We start from the raw sequence: 17,364 nt of genomic DNA, 5'->3' as shown, positions 1-17,364 counted from the left end.
TGAGAAATTTCACTTCTCAGAAATTTATTTCATTTAAACAGACTCACATGGTTCAAAATTACAAGACCAACAGTTTAAATTATGAATAACTTTTATTGACCATTAACATAGTTGGCAATTGGGTACAAATGGTATTATAATTTTAAATTTCAGATTGGGCTAGATCTGTGAAAATGTTGCATTAACTAAATTATATACAAGTGCATTTATCTCACAAGACCCTAAACCCCAGATAAGATCCATACTGCAAATGACACATGTGAACACAGCAGCAAATAACAGAATAGACATTTACACATTTGATTCACTTTATTACCAATTTCAAGTCAGTAGGATTTAGTATTTTTTTTTAGACTTTAAAGGCTGACTTCAGTATTCAAAATACTACTCATGGGTCTTGTTTGAGGGTTTCATTGTATTAATCCTTCTAAGCTTCCCTCTACCTTTCGATATTAAAAGTGTCTGGATGAGCAGGCCAAACTACAACTTTATAATAAGAGCACAACACCGCATCATTTTAACTTCTCCCATAACCTGGAGACATTTTACTATAGAGAATACAGAGGGAAGTTTTGCTATTATGTAAACACATGCTCTCAAAATTAGAAGCAATTTGAAATTCAGTGAAGTCACCTTTTTTTAGGTTTTCCTGAATTGTCTGAAAAAGGGAAGATAATGTCAGAATGACATTTGAGAGGAAAACTTTGGTTTAGGTAATTAGTAGCTGTGCAAACACTTAAAGTGACGATCCAACATTTTGTCCCAAGAACTAAAAGTGACTCAGGATCACCAGGGCATGCATGGCTCAGGGCAGTCACGGATATATGACTCCAGTTTGCCTTCAGATACTTGCATCAGTGTAGTATATGTTGTCAACTGGAAAAGGCACACGGAGAAGAAAGGTTTCCTTTAAACTCATACGTTAGCAAGCATTGAATTTGTAAGTCCAAACTGTTGACAAAAGACTCACCTTGTTTAACACTGGTTTGGTTGAAAGCACATCATACATGGTCTTGAAAGAGATGTTCTTTTTAAAAAAAAAAAAATTATCAAATGTGTATTAGGAATGTAGTGTTTCTTTTCAGAGTTTCATTTCAGGCCTAAGTCCTATGTCTGGAGTAAGAGATTGTTCCAGTTCTACACAGAAAAAGGTTGTCATCAGTACTCACTGCCTGTGTGGTCTGGTTCATACACTTCATAGCAGGAGTTCTGCGGTCATCTAGGAAAAAAGGCTCCTCCCAGTGGTCATAGTTTGTCTCCAGGACGTACCACCGGCCCAGCTTTAAGTCAATCCTGAAGTAGAATAGTTAGACGGGGAAAAAAAAATAATTGTGTAATAATTAGATCAGGTGATATGAAACCAATGCTGTCATCAGTTCTTTGTGTGAGTGGTCAGTGTCTTTTTACAAGGTGTGTCACTGTCACATTTAAGTGACTTTCACTTCCCTGTATATTTTATGAAACACCAGGACTGGTTTGTATGGTACACCAAATTTAACAAGCATTTAGAATCACAATTCCAGCATAAGCACCGGTACTTACTCCAGAATATTAATACTGAGAATTCTGGACCTGGTGATGACGCAGCCCTGGCCCGTTTGGTTTCCTCCCAGTATAAAATAGGCTGGAGCGAGCAGCTTCGTCTGAGCCAGGAGTTTTTTGGCCTCGTCGTAGCTGATAATGAGAGAACGTGTTTTCAAAAAGGGCCAACATCACATAATCTGCAGAGACAGCCAGATGACAAATCTGGAGCAGCCTGCTTTAATTCTGTTATTTAAAAATCTTAGTGTTAAACTTTTCCATTGTATTTTACTTAAGTTTGATAAGTTATTAATAACTGGTAATATACTGTTTATTTTATATTAAATGTTACTCTTTAAATGCCATTTTCAAATCTTTGTGTTTCTTTTGAATCATGTTTTATTAAAAGGATCTCTAAAAATAAACTTGATTTCAGCCATAAATTTGGCAATGCACAAAGTGGCCATGTAGAGTTTCAACAGTACAGATGGGTGTTCGTTCATTTATGGAAATTTGTCAAAGGCAATACATTTTGTATCCAATATATATGCAAAAACCTTTTGTGAATTTTTCTTCTGGATTCTTTTTCTGGTGCAAATCAACATTTTACAGCACATAACATTATACAGAGAGTCTCTCATAGAGACACTGTTCTACAGCACCATTAGCAGCAGTGAGTGTAAGTAATTAAATACATTTACTCAACTACTTAAGTACTTTTTTAAAAATCCTACTCTACCATGTAGATTTTAAGTTACTTTTAAATATTTTGGAGTTAAAAGTTTGTTTACATTTTATGGCACAAAAATAGAATATAGAAAACATATTTAACTTTTTTGTTTAGTTTTTAATACTGTAGCAATAAACTAAAAAGGTGCATTTTTGATTAAAAGAAATTAATAAAAGAAAACCATTGTTTTCATTTTTGAAATTCTCAAATTATGATACTGAAACCATTCTCTCCTAAATGCCCAGTACTTAAATTTCTCAAAAACTTTATGATGCAGATGTGGAAAACTTCCTCTGTGAACTTCCTAGATGTCATCAAGAGCATCAAGTTCAGTCGGTGTTTAAAATAAATACATTTGTTTATATTTTTAAATCAGTAATCAGAAATAAAATACCTGTTTGCATTTTCTAGTACAGAGCGAGTGAGAAAGCTCATCCACATCCCATCTCTCTGCCCCAGGATCCATTCCAAGATTCCTGCATGTGTCCGAATTGAGATAATCGTTTACTAAACATCATACTTAGTTTCTCTCTAATACCTGCATAAACACAGCTGAGCAAATGGTTTCACTCACCAACGTATCCTCCATCGAGACTGAAGCGTTCATTCATAGTCAGCGTGAATGTGTGCTAAGAGGAAACATTTGCTTGTTCAATTTAGAACTCCAAGTTGTTTACACTTCTTAAATGATGCTTTATGCTTTTTTTTAAATTATATTTTTATGTGAAATTACTTACAGGCTTGATGCCAGTCAGCATGCCAACATATCCAGCAAAGTTTGTAGACTTGAAGACCGTCTGGTTATTCCTCTTGAAGTCCAGGTTGACCACTAGAGGCTTTAGCTTCTCACTAATGATCCATGACTTGTTTTTCACATCCCAGCTAGGAAGAGAGACCAGCTCATTACACAAAATGTTATTTACCCAGATCTGAGTCACGACTATCAAGCTTCAATAATATGTTCTCACCCCATAAATAATCCAAAATCCAGATTTCTACCATGAATGAGATTACCTGCAAGAGGACCAAGTCAAAAAGCATTTCACTACTTATACTGCATTATGTAAATGTCACTGATTCTGAAAAGCAGTCAATTGTATGCACTCACCCTTATGGTCTTCTGCAACTACTGATGTGCACACAGTGAACACCTCATAAAAGATGTTGAACAAAACAACTTCACCTAAATTGTAAAAATTAAACGTGTGAATGTATGAAAAAGGGCAGAGGATGACAGAACATCTTTTACAAACAGTTGTAAATCAGTAAAGGCAGAGTTGATAACCTAGTTTTTTCTTACCAAGAGGAACCCCCGAAACTGTGGCAATCCCTTTAATTTCCTCCCTGAATGGGTTTGGCAGTGTTTCCACCATCAAAGGCTGTAGAAAAACATAAAACATAGCACAGTCATAAAAAAAAAGGTCATTACAATAAAACAATTGTCAATTATTAAAGTAAAACACAGTTTAGATGAGAATGACTCTCACCAGTGTAATGTCAACCAGCTCTATCAGCCTTCCGCTGGGCACGAAAGCGTTGGCCAAGTCTTTGATGGCCTGAATCATGTTGACCAGCTGAAAAGAAAATAATCATCTTTTGTAAAATAAATATATAAATATATAAATATATAAATATATATATATATATTTTTTTTTTTTTAAAGAAAGGTGACATTCTTCATAACATTATTTTGAAGTTCTTGACAATGTTCTTACATCAGTCTTTTTCTCAGTAATGACAGCAGTCCATCTCTTGCTGGCTGGTAAATCAAGGTCCACCGTGTACCAACTCACAGGTCCTCTGAACCTGAGCAGAAATAAAAACTGTAAAACTATAGATGGAATATGATGGTAAATGTAACATCCTTACTGAGTTAAATTTATATTTCTGTTTTCAACATTTTTAAATTAATTACTATTCTTTCCTAAAAGTAGCACTTGCTGATACAGCCTTTATTAAAGTATCTAAAATGTGAGTAGAAATGTTATGCAGTTAAAGGGGAAAAACAAATGTAATTGTGATATATTTTTGCTAAAACAAAAGAACAAAAGGGATAAGCCCGAACTTAAGATAAAATTGGCAAAATACATTTGTTAAAAAATGTGACTTCTTGGCGTTTAGACAACTGATTGCTGATACAGCATAGAGTAAAACACAGAGCAAAATGTATTTTCATTAACTAATTGATTTGAGGGGTCACCAGAATTGTTAAAGGTCTTTAAAGAGACAAATCAAACAAAGCACAATTGAAATTGTAGCAGTATAAACTAAAATATTGAATTCAAGCTTAAAAAAAACGTGCATTCATGTCCCCAATGACCCAACAGTGTCTTTTTATGAAATTATAACTGCTGAGATTCTTGTTGTGAATTAATTGTTTTGAAGCCAATTATAACTGACAGTGTTTTAGATTACTTGTCTGTTATGTACAAGTAAAGTTATGCAAGTTCTCAAGCAACAACAAACTGAAGCTATAATTAGATAAAGGGGAATGGCCGAGTAATCAACAGAAAAATGGTCCTAAATTTGGACATTTTATCATTTGATTCATTTTTAAGCATCCACTAAAAGCTGCTGTTTACACTAGTAAAATAGAAAGACTTTCTGTTTTATATCACTAAAGACCTTTGAACTGTAAACTTCGGCTTGAACAAACCTAGACATTTAAACCCATGACCTTGCAATGCGATCAAAATTTCCCACTGTTTTCTGACATTTAAAAATTGATGGAGATTCATCATAACGAAAATTATAGATAGCTGCAGCTAAGGTACAACCTGTGTTTGCAGATTTACTAACAAACACAAGAAGTGCAAACTGCAACTCGCTCGGGTGCTAAGATTTACGGGGAGATATTGAAGGCACCATACGTTACAAAACAAGTGACTTCGAACATGCAAAACAGAGACTTAATATCAATGTAAAATGTATTTTTTACGACACTCTCGCGTACAGATTAATCTTACTTACGTGGGGCCGTTTGGCGGATACATTTCTGTCCGACAGTCTTCGGTATACTGCAAATACATGAAAAAAAGCAGAAAATCAGTGTTGAATGTTGAAAGAGTATCAATGTAGGCGTCTCTGGTTTGTCTTTCTAACACGCTTAACCCCAAAATAACTGAGCAGAAATCTAACTTACTGGTGGTATAAATTGTGCCGATGTGACGGAGAGTAAAGACGCTAAAAAAAGATAAACGCAAGGATCCATTTTAAGAAGACTTTCAGCCGAACACCTTTGTCCCAGCGTCGTTTTGTGAACATGAAGTTTACTGCGGAAGTTGCTGCTGTTTACCTCGTGACAGGGAGCTGACGTTTGTGCAAGAGGGGAAGCTGGACGTTTTCCAAAGGAAATTAAACGTCGTCTTCACAAATAAAAGGGAAGAAAGTCACAGGCTACAGATGAAAAGTACATCATAAACAGCCTGGTTTCTTATGTTGGCCATAAAATTGACAGCCATGGTCAAAACGTTTTAACAAGGGGAAATAATCCACCTATTAAAAACTGATTTCACATCCATTGGTCGTTCCCATAACGTGACCACCGACATGGTTTGTTGATTCATGTCGTCACGCGACACCTGCAATACCTATTTAAAGAGTGTCCAAATATATGTTTTCTATTTCACATTTGTTTCTAAACATTAATCTGTTAAACGACGCGTGGAGGTGCAAAGTAATAAGCAAATACGCTAGGTTCCCTGAGCACTTACAGTTTTTAGACATTTGTATGCCATGTCTTCGTTAATAGTGAATATAAAATATATATGTGTTTGAGAAATAGAGAAAATTAGAAAATTAAACCTTATTGGCTTGTTACACTTACTCAGTGTCTACTTTGCGTCTAATTTTGTTTAAGGTCTCCATTGATTCTTAAATTTACCCAAAAGGAACTCGGATTGATTTTGGAGGTTCAAGTAGAACAGAAACTTACACACAAACAATTTCAAACAGTAGAAATCTGCTTAACGTGACTTCTTCTTCCTTCTTTTCCACTAAATAATCATCTCATGACTAGATTTCATGACGAAACAGGCTAAAATAACAAATTGTAAAATAAAATTGACAATTAATCTTATTATCTCATATGTATTACTCATAGAAGAATACTTTTAGTTTTCATATTTTGTCAGTTCCTTATAATACATTTATGATTTTATTTCAGTGTCATTGCTAATTGACAGCAAGAGAGATGTCGCTTTTTACCTGTCCCAAGCAGATTTAACCCCAGGGGTGTAGGGGGGCTGATTGTCACCATCCTAGCTTTCTAACCCCCATTCTCCCTACATTTTTAATGGAATTCGTCCTTTTACCTAAGTAAAGAATTCAAGTGCTTCTTCCAAATGCAGAAATACATATACATCTATGTTCTTGATTAACATTGATCCTATAAAATGTAAGAAAATAGAAAAAACATTTATATGACACCCTCTAAATATTTGTCTTCTTCTTGACCAACAGTCTAATATACAGATAACGATTTCACCATCAAAGCAGTGATGTCTCACATCTAAGAAGGTGGGACGGGGTAATGTCTAGCAAATCTAACACAACTTTTATCTGGGTCTGTTTTTCATAGTTTGAGCTGGCTCTTATTTCCTGCTGAAGGAAATCATAATTTTACTACACACTATCATAGTTTACATAACAGTGAGCTTCCAGCTTAGTGGCAGATGTTTAGAGAAAGTTCCTTCTGGTTTCTGCATGACAAAATCTTAATGCATGAACTAGCCAAGCTAGGTAATTGGTTTCTTTAGAACTGGCCTTTAGAGAGCTTAGTCCCCAACTTCATCCAGCACTTTTCCAATGAACTGGATGCCCTAGAGCCAGGGTGTGTTACCCAATATAATTCTAATCTTGTTGAAAGCCTTTTCCAGATCTGCCCAATTTTTTAGGATGACAAACATGAGGGTTTAAAGTTAATCAAATTCAAGTAATAATAGGTATAAAACAGTATGGCTCAGCTCACACTAACTTTTTAAAGAGTTGGGTCTGGATTACGCTGTATTTGTGTGTGGACTTTGAACAAAGGTAGACTGTTGAGTGTATGGGGAGCAGACAATATAAAGTATTATTTTCCAAATGTGAATGAATATGTGAATCATTTGGATGCATTTCATCTTACATAAACTCATGAAAAACACCGCTAACAATCTGATGAGTCACAGCAAAGTTTAGGGATGGTTAATATATATAGTGAACAGGGTAGTTTGAATCACCTGATACACCACAAAGATGAATCCAGCTGGCTGCATAAAATAAAAACAAAGCATTGATGCACGACTTGGCCATGTAATGTTTATTAAAAATACAAAAACAAACAAAATGTATATCTAATGTGAGAGTTTTTAAATCAAGACATTTACAAAGTGATGCCATTAATCTACATCGAGTCTTCACTTGCAGTACCTGTCCGCTTTCATTTTGCTTCTCCTGAAATGAAAAACATTATAAAAATTGTCAAAATAATTTTGTTTCTTAAAATCTTGACTTGTGAAAATGCAGCTGTGTTGAGTTATGCTGTCCTGTGTGATATGATCGCATGGCTAATTTTATAATGGTAGGATGTTGAATGTATTTTGGCAATTTGTTACAATGACAACACAATGCTACCTGAACTCTATGAGCTTTCACTAGCTCAAATACACATTAATACTGCAAAGCAAACACTTCAGAAACATTACATCAGAAAAACATGAAAGGTCCTAATGCATAGTATTTTTGTGGCTGCGTAACCTTTTGTATGGATCTATACACATCACTACATTGTTAATATGAGAACGAGATTCTGGAAATATTCATAAAAGTTAAATAAATTACAAAGCATAAACCTATAATTTCCACATGTATTAAGATTCATGCCTTCATAAACCTTACTTCTTTTTTTTTTACCAATATAGTATAAAACACTGCATTACTTCAAAAGCAACAATGTGCTCTAAACTTGGAGGGTAAACCTGAATACCTGTCTTTTATGTGTAGATTCAATTTAACACAAAAATTGAGTAATCTGTTGTTTACATGTTTTATGACAGTAAAAGAGGGATTAGTGAAGGATTTACAACTAATGTTTGGAAGTAAATGTATATTGAGTCCATTTTCACACCTGTCAAGCAGAGCCTCATGAAACTTCCCGTCCATTCTGGCTCTCTTTAGTGTGGAGGAGGCTTCCTCATTAACCCTGAGCCGCCGATCTTGAAAACTCTGGAACTTCTTCCTGCAAATTACACGGCAACGTTAATAAGAAAGTTGCAAAATGATGTGCGAAAGCAAATTACTCACAATGCCAAACACATGCACAGACTCTCCCTCGAACTTATTAAGATTTTTCACATTTTATCCTATTTTTGTTAGAACAGACACAGAGGCTCTAAGCATAGCATGTATTAATCCATGTATTAACTACAGCAGAGCACATGAACGCTGACAGCCTTCACAATTTTGTTTTTTGAATAGCTTAGAACAATGTGTTTTCAATGTTAACTAATGAGGTAGTTAAATATCTTCCACAATCCTGCCATAAACATATGATCTATTTAGAAAGAAACTTAAGATTTTTTTTTGTTGTCGCCCTGCCTATGTTTTATGATTCCCAAGCTGCACTCCATCCTGAAAGGCATTTCCGACACTAAACACTACATCAAGACACAGGCTCAAGGGCAGCCATTATCAACATGTCAACATGATGAGTCCATTTTCCCAGCATTCATTTAAAACAAATAATAGAGTGGGAACACAAGGCAAACCATGGCACGGAGAAAAAACTGCTTCAGACATATTGCCTGGAACTTAATAGGCCACAGACAGGCAGTATATAAAACACTTGCTATATTGTAGTATTGCTCGCTTCCCGTTCTTAACAGCAGACCATCAATTGCATCTTAATGGTACAGGACTGAAGAGGCGGCAGCTTAAATGTGTGATCTCCCATCCAAGAATATGATTTTGTTGTCACAATCTTGTCAGTGTGGACAGACACACTGTGAGGGTAATGGGGAGGAAATCAAAGTTTTCCTCTCAATATCAATAAAGGCCTCAAACTTTCATTCAGAGGACGATGCATTGCACACTGCTCAAACTGTAAAAGTGAAAATAAAAATAAAAAATAAAAAACCCGGAAAAAAGTGTTATAAATATAACAGCTTAAAGAAAGATTCCACATAAAATATAAAAATTGAAATATACTCTACACTTTTTGCATATCACCCTGGACACCGTCTCTACACACTACACCACAACTATAACTACACTACACTACACTACAGCTACAACACTACCTCCATAATTTGATTTTGTAAATGTGACATTTTCTTATTACATGGCTCATTGCAAAGATTTCTTTTTTAAATGTTTAAAAAATCCTCTAGGCCAAACAAGTGAAATAGTTTTAGCACAGCCCTAAACAATATAAACAACAACAAAAAACAAAACAGCTATTTGTAAAAAACAGCAAAAAAAAAAAAAAAAAAAAAAAAACATTTGGTTCCACAGCACAAAAATGGTGCTTAATTCACTGTTCACTTCACAAACTGTTTGGCACCTTTCCGGATATAACTAACGAAGAAAAAGACAGTGAAAGTTTGTTCTTTATCAATAAAACTGTCAAGGTGAAAGCTTTAATAATTATTTCATTGCACCATGTAACATATCCATACTATAAACTGTCAAAACCAGCACCCCAGCATCCATGAATACCTTTGAGCTCCAGCCTGTATCAGTCCTCACAGCACCTTAATTTGAACAGTACTTGGATGAAATAGTTAATGATTGGCTATTAAACTGCACAATTAATGCTGCAAAAAACCAAGACCACTAATTTGAAAGTTTTATGCAAAAAGAACTCAACATGGGCTTCCTTCATGTGTTTCTGATTGGACTGCTTGTGTATTAAGTCAGCACTAAAGTTTGACACAGTGGAGGGTACGTACACATAATTGATCTCACAGGACTTCACGTTGCCCCTGTCCTCATCTGCAATGTCATCTTTACGCTTGACCTCTTGCTCCGCATTTGATCTGATCTGATCATCATTCAGGAGAGGAAAAAAACAGAAATTGAGAAGTTGTGCATTAAATATCAATACCTTGAACCCCCTGAAGTAAAGGTCACAAACATTTTTCCCCTTCCAACTCAAGAGTCAGGTCCCCACAGAGAATGAATGCTTAAAATGAAAGAATTAACATGCAACCGTATGGAAGGAAGACAATTTACACATCACCTTCACCATCTCGTCATCTCCTGCTGTCTTGCTCTTGGCCACAATGTCCCCACTGTCACTGTAGGAGATGAAACAGCTATTTGCAGCCAAGAGAGCCATTTTACTCTGAGGCAGAAGCAAAAGAAAACAGCAAAGGAAGCAATAGATTAGACAGAATTGCAGTGGGATTGGTGGTTGTGGCAGGCATGAAAAGTTGCCTGATATTTGATGTAAAAGACTCTCAAGGTTCTGCTGGAAAGGTTATTTATAGGTTCAACACAGCATCAAGGCGAGTAATGTCGTATAGTGATAAGGCAGTTGCTCTCTGAATAAAGAGTCAGCTGTTCATGACTACGAAGTGTTTTCTCTCATGCGCTTAACTTCAATACGCCAGGAGATGAGCCATGAAATGCAGGAAAAAAATAATGAAAAGATAATGAATTTAATTGTTTTGAATTTTAATGAATTTTACTGTTTTTGACATTTAATTGGGTGGATCCCCAATGTACAATGTACAAAGACTGAAGCTAACATACCCTGTTCAATTTCAACTTACACCATTGCCCGGTTTATATACATTAAAATGTTACTAAGGGTAAAGCTAACAACAATGCTGTATTCATTTTTCAACTATTTCAAGCATTTCAACCGGGCTCAATGTCAGCTGAGCCAGGTATAAGCTCACATGCATCTCTGGCTAAGAGATGCATGCAAGTGAGAACATCACTTCAAATGAAGTTGGAAAAAACAATGTGTTAATATAATGTAGTTTAATATTAAAGTTGATTGTCTTTGTTCTGGAGAACAATGTTCAGAACATGTTTGCCTCTTGTTTGTTGATATGTAACTACTAATGATATGATGACCTGCATAGATATGCAACATAAGAGGCATATTAATATTTACTTACACCCTCGAAAACTGGTTCCCATTGTTCCCTGGCGCCAATGGCATCAGAACGCCCCACTACCAAACCCTCAGAGTTGATACCCAGGTATTTGCCATATCCAGACTTTAATGCTATCCTGCAGCAAAATACATAAATAAATACAATAAACACACACACACAGGTTTACACCTTCATTATCATATTATAATAAAGCCTACGTTAATGTTAATTAGCACAAAAGTTCCACAACAGCAGTACCTATTCCAGGAGGCATAAGTGACCTCTGTACACAAGACAAGATAAACAGAGGCTTCATATATAATGCAGACATCAGGTAATAAATCTGTTGGTGTAGGATTATAGGTGGATGCAAATAAAATGTGCAGTTTATCTTCCATACTCACCGTGTATCAGAGATCTTGATGGCAGTAAATTGCTCTGGAGGATCTGGTCCTTCATCACCTAAAACACATAAAACCATATTTTATGCTTTTATGTTTTTGAAGCTGCTACAGTGTGTAATTTGTTTATTTTACTTTCAGATTTGTTTTTAATGAGTTTTGTCTAATAGTTTTGGGTTCATATGCTGGTTGATGAACTTTTTAATAGTAACTGAATTTGAGCTTTTTTTGGTAAGTTTAAATTTGCGAATTTCCCTTATGAGACCATCCACTATGCTGTTTACATACTAAAAATATAGCAGATTTACATTTACATTTATTTTTATGTATATTAGAAACAGTGTCAGTTATTTGCCTCTGATGTCTGATTTTACGAAAAATCCTGATGGAAAGCAACTTATTTCGATGTCTATGTGGTTGACTTAGTTTATATTTTAATTGGACTTTAGTACTTGGTGCCCTGGTAATGATCTCTCCTCATTCTGCTCCTCACTAACCTGTCTGCAGCCTTTTGTTACGCTGTTGGAAAAAGCCGATTGGAAACCTGGCGACACATACACATGGAGGAGAAATTTGCATTCTCTGGCAGAAATCTACCTGGGGAAATCTGGTTCCCCTTATCCCCTACCCTGATCCCAGAAACCAGCTTTCACATTTACATGACAGTTAAGAATTCAGCTTTCCCGAGAAAGCCCACCACAACCTGGATACCTAAGAGCATGTAACTGACTGACAACACTGACTGTGATTTTAACATTTTACCCTGTCCCCTATCTAGAGTGCATATAAGCATTGCATTGAGACACCTTACTGTGTACTTTACATGTACTGTAACTTTTAGGTGTGACTTTGTTACTTTTGTTACCTAAAAAGGTTCAATCAGATCTTAAAGCTGTAGCAAACTAGATAAGTATTGTTTAAAGTTTTGAGTTATTAATTTGAAAGTTTTGTTGAACATTTTGTTTTGAGAAAGGTGTTAAATGTTTTAAGAATTCAGAAAATCTGTAATAATGTACACCCCCAGACTATGGAGTTCTTTGCTAATTTTGATCCAGTACTGGAGGCAATTGAGAAATGAAAAGGAACTGTTGTGTTCCATTTTATGTTTAATTTTACAACAAGGTCCCCTGGATTCCCAATGATTTCATAAGCCTGTGATTAGGCCACTTCGTGACCTTTACTATGAATCAAAGCTCAGAAGAATTTGAAGGGAACACTGATAAAGCAGAGGTAATTGATTATCTTTGGAATATGTCAAACTATGACCCTCTGTGCTGTCACAGTGAACATCAGTAAGTTTCCTCTGTCCTGCAGGTGGATGTGAACATTATTGCAGATTCTAAAAGGCTGTATCATCACAGTGTGGCACATATGCAGAAAATCCAGAGGAGGAAAATCTCTAATCTCTCCTTCTATACAGCTTGCTCACATCCTCTTTTTTCTCATATAAAAGAGCTTGTGTGCATGCAGAGGATGAGGAGTCAGTAAAAGAATTAAGATATTTCAGTATCCCAGTCTTTTTTTAATGGTTCTCACAAAATGCGGTTTATGTGAGTTGTTAGTGGTATCCTTTTCTGGGCAGACTTTCAGCGAACATCACTGCCGTAAGGCGGGAACACTCTATTTAATTCTGTACTTCCCCTCAACTCAAACCCTGTATAGCCTTTATGTCTGATTTCTAAATTTACTATTTAAATACTTACTGCTTTTTGCACTGAAAGCGAACCCCACATCCCCTCATCCCCTAACACACACAGCCCACAGTGAAAGTAGACTATACATCAGTCAGCCACAACACTAAAACAACCTAGTGGTTTTATTGTTTTGCTGGACTGGGATCAGCAGCACAGGAAAAATAAACACCGGTCATGTTCCACAGGAGTCAGAACACTGCCTGCTGCATCTGGGGATATACAGCTCACAGTGTCCATGCGGACTCTTGTCCATCCACCACAACATTAAAATCAGGCCCTATTTCAGGAATCCCCCAGTTGATATGAAATTAAATACTGAGCTGACAAAAAGCAATTACCTTCAGTGCAAATCATAACAGCATAGTGAAGGTCACTTTAGTATATTGTCTTACCTTTATGTGGTGCACCGATTGTAAAGAGCCCAGTATCCAGGGCGTGAATGTACGAGTTATTCTGCATCTCTATGGCAACTGTTCCGGTAATTTCCCCAAAGTTGCTGACAGACCACCACCCACCTGGTAAGCAGAGAAACCCATATCAAAGTTTATGATTTCATTGTAGGCTTAGTATTAGGAATCAAAAACGTTTGGCATGGCACCACAGCAGCTTAAACCTTGTTTATCTCATGGCCCTGTATTCCTGTGTACCAAACATTTTACTTTTAACTGGAGCCAAACAGAATGAACAAAACTGCAACATGCACATGTACTATGTACATGCACAAGTCTATAGTTTAGAAAAGCATGAACACAATATATTCGCTGCGTAAAGGACAAATGAATGCAACACATTTTTAGTTGCCTTGCAGAGTTTGGAAGTACAGAAGTCCCACATACCGGTGATATCAAGTTTTTCTTCTTCATCTGTTGCTTTTCTCTTTTTGTCTTTGTGCTTCTTGTTTTTCCTGGAGTAAAGAAAATGACTATTGCGTCAAAAAATGTCATTTCTAATTTGAATTTGACATGAAAAGTTCATCTCTAAAATACGTTTATACTTTTTTCTGAATATAACTACAAAGGTCTTTAAAGTAGTAATAACTCATAAAATGCTGTGATCTTTCAGGACTCCAGCTGTAGGACCTTGAAAAACAAAGCTTCGTGACATTTAATGACGACAACATACATTCAAAACAAAATTTGATTTTTTTCTTTTTGGCTGTATAAAATTAAAAAGGAGTACAACGGCAAAGGGAATTGCATTTTTAGTTAAATGTTTGCATTCGTTTTCACAGATTTGCAGACATAAATAAAATACAATACAGTGCCTCAAAAGCAAAACAGTAGCACTAGAAATATTTCGAGGCCAAAAATTTTTTTGTCACCCAGACTTTGAAAGAAGTGTTAGGTTAACTAAATGACGTATTTTGCCATTCTTAGTAATGTAGCTCTCTGTAGTGTTGTCTGATTTCTACTGACTGTGATTTCTGGGTAGTTATTAACATATGTACATAAGCGCAGTTTACCATTTATCATTGGTGGTAATTGGTGTTAATACATCCACAACAAATCAATAGCTCACAAACGTAAATGCACACCAATCTTTAATAGACAAATGTGGCCTGTGAGCTAATGAAAGTTCATATTTGTTTGGACATTGCAGACATGGCAAGTTGCTCTAGCGTTACATTTATAACGCTGCTAATCTCATTTACTTGTTTTACGAAACCGTTGGCAAGTTTCTCGGAAACTGAACTATGGTTGAATATACGCTAGCATTTGTAATCCATGTATTGACTGACTGAAATTACTCACTGAGCCTGCCAGAGTTTAAAAATGTTAAGCACCACTATGTGAACAATTATTAAGAGTTAAAATCGCTAACTACGATCTACAATTAACATAAAGTAATGTTAAGGTAACATTAGCTAACGTTACTATATCGTCCTTCGCTACGCTAACGTTAGCTAGCCTTTTCGTTAGCCGTTAGCACGTTGCAGAGACCAACACATTAGTAAACAACGAGGCCGCTAATGACGGTAGCGACTACTACTGCTAGATATGAAAAGCTTACCCTTTCTTTTGACCTTTCAAAACAAGTTTAGTGGATTTTACATGTGAATATTCAGACATTTTTGTCACGAAGCTGTTTGTAAACACTGAAGACAAGTGGCGTTCAGCAAAAATACGGTAGCCGTGGAGGGACATTCCGACTTTTTTTCAAAACTCATCTAATTAAGCATATACGCCTAAGGACCAAATGCCTGGGACACTAAAGTATCTTTGTGTACGCTGTAAAACAATGAATGTCCCAGAATCTCACTGCCCCTAATATTTTAGGTAAACATTAAAGTGACCTACAATTGTAATGCAACAAATCTGTCAAATTATATTGTAATATAATAAAACAGGTAAAATAAATAAACATGCAAAAACAAAAACATGATACCATGTGTTTTTTATTTTTGAAAGGATAAGTAATTTGTGATCATCTTGCAGGCCTACGTTTTCAATATGTTGTCCTCCTCCTAAAAACAAGTCGATGTAAAGTGATGCAGTGACACAACAACATACAGAACCACTTCAGAATATACAGTGGTTAAATATTTAAAATGCCTGCATAAGAACCAAACCAATAAGTCAGCCTGACAGATACAGTATATAGGTCTAAACAGGTTTATCTTAAATGCATCAGCATATATAGTGTTAAGTTTAAATGTTTTTCCCCCCACTGGTGTCTTTTCATTTTGTTAAATCATTATTACTTCATGCTGAACATGAAACTGTGTTTAATTTAAAGTTTGTGCTATTCTGCTCTTTTGAACACTATTAGAAGTGACCTAATACACAGTCAAGTTAACCACAAAGGAACATTCAACATCATTTGCAGGGCCTCCCTTCATGTATCATAATCAATTATAGCAGATCTTAAATGACAAGCTTAGTTGCCTTCTTAAGGAATCAAGTCATGGTCTAAAAAAAGGCATTTGAACTGTATGAGACAACCAAGGGTTTCCTCAGTTTTACTGTTTCGTGTGTAGTGTTATGTTTCTGTGTACTGATGATGTTATAGTTGCCTTCGATGGTTGCCTTTGTAGTTTCTTTTGAGTTTGTCGTCCAGTTGTCAAGGGAACAATGCAATGCAAAGTTTTTTGTACAAGGATGCTGTTCAGCTCAGCTACTGAAGGGTGCAGACGTGACACGGTAGCAGAGGACTGGACTACAAGGTGTTGTGGACTGCAACAAGGTAGAAAAAAAAGGTTCAGTGTGTAGCTGGGGAGGCCCAAGGTTTCTTACCGAGTTCTGCGAGTTCTCTGAGTTCAGCCGTACTTTGAGAAACTTGTTTGATGAAGCTGTTTGCGGACGTGCTTGTGAGCTCAGTGCCTGGAGCGTCAGATTCGAGTAAGACCGCCTCTATATGTACCATTCTACCTGTAAACTCACACACAGACATACTGGGCATCTGTGGATCAGTTGGTAAGGCAGTTGTCCACGGACCACAGGATCAGTGGTTTGATTCCTGGTCCCTCCAGCTTTGCATCGAAGTGTCCCTGGGAAAATTCACTTAACCCCAACTTGCTCCTGGTCGGTCAAGTGAGCACCTTGCATGACAGCCACCAGGTGTGTGTGAATGAGAAGCAACACTGTGAAGTGCTTTGGATAAAAGTGGTATGTAAGCTGCCATTTACTTATAAAGCTATTTTCTCTGAATTAAACTACTGTGACAACTGGCAAGATGGGCACATGGTTGACCTCGAGGATAGTTACCTAAACTCTTTAGGATAATGTTACCTCATTAAACAGAAATGGCCCAATCAGATGCCTGTGGCAGCAGGTAATGAATCATTTGTGGACCTTGTCAAGAAGTACTAGATTAAACACTGGCTTATATCTGTCCTGATAGTAAGAACTCTATCATCCAACAGAAAAAAGTGGCAAAGCTGTAGAAAATTGGATAGAGGCTGCCCAAAACCAGCCAGACTTAATGACTCTGGC

At 36.2% G+C, this 17,364-nt stretch overlaps 2 protein-coding genes across 3 annotated transcripts; both read right to left on the bottom strand.

The window, feature by feature from the left end:
• Window positions 1-73: 73 nt before the first annotated feature.
• asah1b (N-acylsphingosine amidohydrolase (acid ceramidase) 1b) lies at window positions 74-5,712 on the bottom strand. Of its 2 annotated transcripts, XM_067497212.1 has the most exons (14): window positions 5,394-5,710; window positions 5,222-5,268; window positions 3,967-4,057; window positions 3,739-3,825; window positions 3,552-3,630; window positions 3,360-3,434; window positions 3,220-3,265; window positions 2,989-3,133; window positions 2,826-2,880; window positions 2,646-2,727; window positions 1,543-1,674; window positions 1,170-1,293; window positions 971-1,027; window positions 74-876 (listed from the first exon to the last, which is right to left on the bottom strand). In XM_067497212.1, the coding sequence occupies exons 1-14, from the start codon at window positions 5,460-5,462 to the stop codon at window positions 787-789; spliced, it is 1,179 nt and encodes a 392-aa protein (XP_067353313.1). In that variant the 5' UTR covers window positions 5,463-5,710; the 3' UTR covers window positions 74-786. The 2 variants fall into 2 exon arrangements, with proteins under 2 accessions (XP_067353313.1, XP_067353314.1); XM_067497213.1 differs by lacking the exon at window positions 971-1,027 and having other exon boundaries at window positions 5,394-5,712.
• A 1,823-nt stretch (window positions 5,713-7,535) lies between these two features.
• On the bottom strand, window positions 7,536-15,595 carry frg1 (FSHD region gene 1). The gene is made up of 9 exons (XM_067499195.1): window positions 15,443-15,595; window positions 14,269-14,336; window positions 13,825-13,947; window positions 11,742-11,799; window positions 11,359-11,473; window positions 10,470-10,574; window positions 10,180-10,271; window positions 8,358-8,468; window positions 7,536-7,684 (listed from the first exon to the last, which is right to left on the bottom strand). The coding sequence occupies exons 1-9, from the start codon at window positions 15,574-15,576 to the stop codon at window positions 7,648-7,650; spliced, it is 843 nt and encodes a 280-aa protein (XP_067355296.1). The 5' UTR covers window positions 15,577-15,595; the 3' UTR covers window positions 7,536-7,647.
• Between the last annotated feature and the right edge of the window lie 1,769 nt (window positions 15,596-17,364).

The sequence above is a fragment of the Channa argus genome, chromosome 3, assembly GCF_033026475.1.
Source record: "Channa argus isolate prfri chromosome 3, Channa argus male v1.0, whole genome shotgun sequence".
NCBI classification, from domain to species: Eukaryota; Metazoa; Chordata; class Actinopteri; order Anabantiformes; family Channidae; genus Channa; species Channa argus.
Note: the sequence above shows the minus strand (reverse complement) of the source record. Positions and strands in the feature narration are given on the sequence as shown.

Bases quoted from the DNA above. Each gene is read 5' to 3' on its own strand.
- asah1b (XM_067497212.1), bottom strand. From the start codon at position 5,462: ATGGATCCTTGCGTTTATCTTTTTTTAGCGTCTTTACTCTCCGTCACA. The intron at 3,826-3,966 runs GTAAGAACATTG...TTTTCTTTTCAG, and splicing joins TTACTGAGAAAAAGACTGAT to CTGGTCAACATGATTCAGGC. The intron at 2,881-2,988 runs GTAAGTAATTTC...GTTTCCTCTTAG, and splicing joins TGCTGACTGGCATCAAGCCT to CACACATTCACGCTGACTAT.
- frg1 (XM_067499195.1), bottom strand. From the start codon at position 15,576: ATGTCCCTCCACGGCTACCGTATTTTTGCTGAACGCCACTTGTCTTCA. The intron at 13,948-14,268 runs GTATGTGGGACT...TCTGCTTACCAG, and splicing joins AGAAAAACTTGATATCACCG to GTGGGTGGTGGTCTGTCAGC. The intron at 11,474-11,741 runs GTGAGTATGGAA...ATTTTGCTGCAG, and splicing joins ATCAAGATCTCTGATACACG to GATAGCATTAAAGTCTGGAT.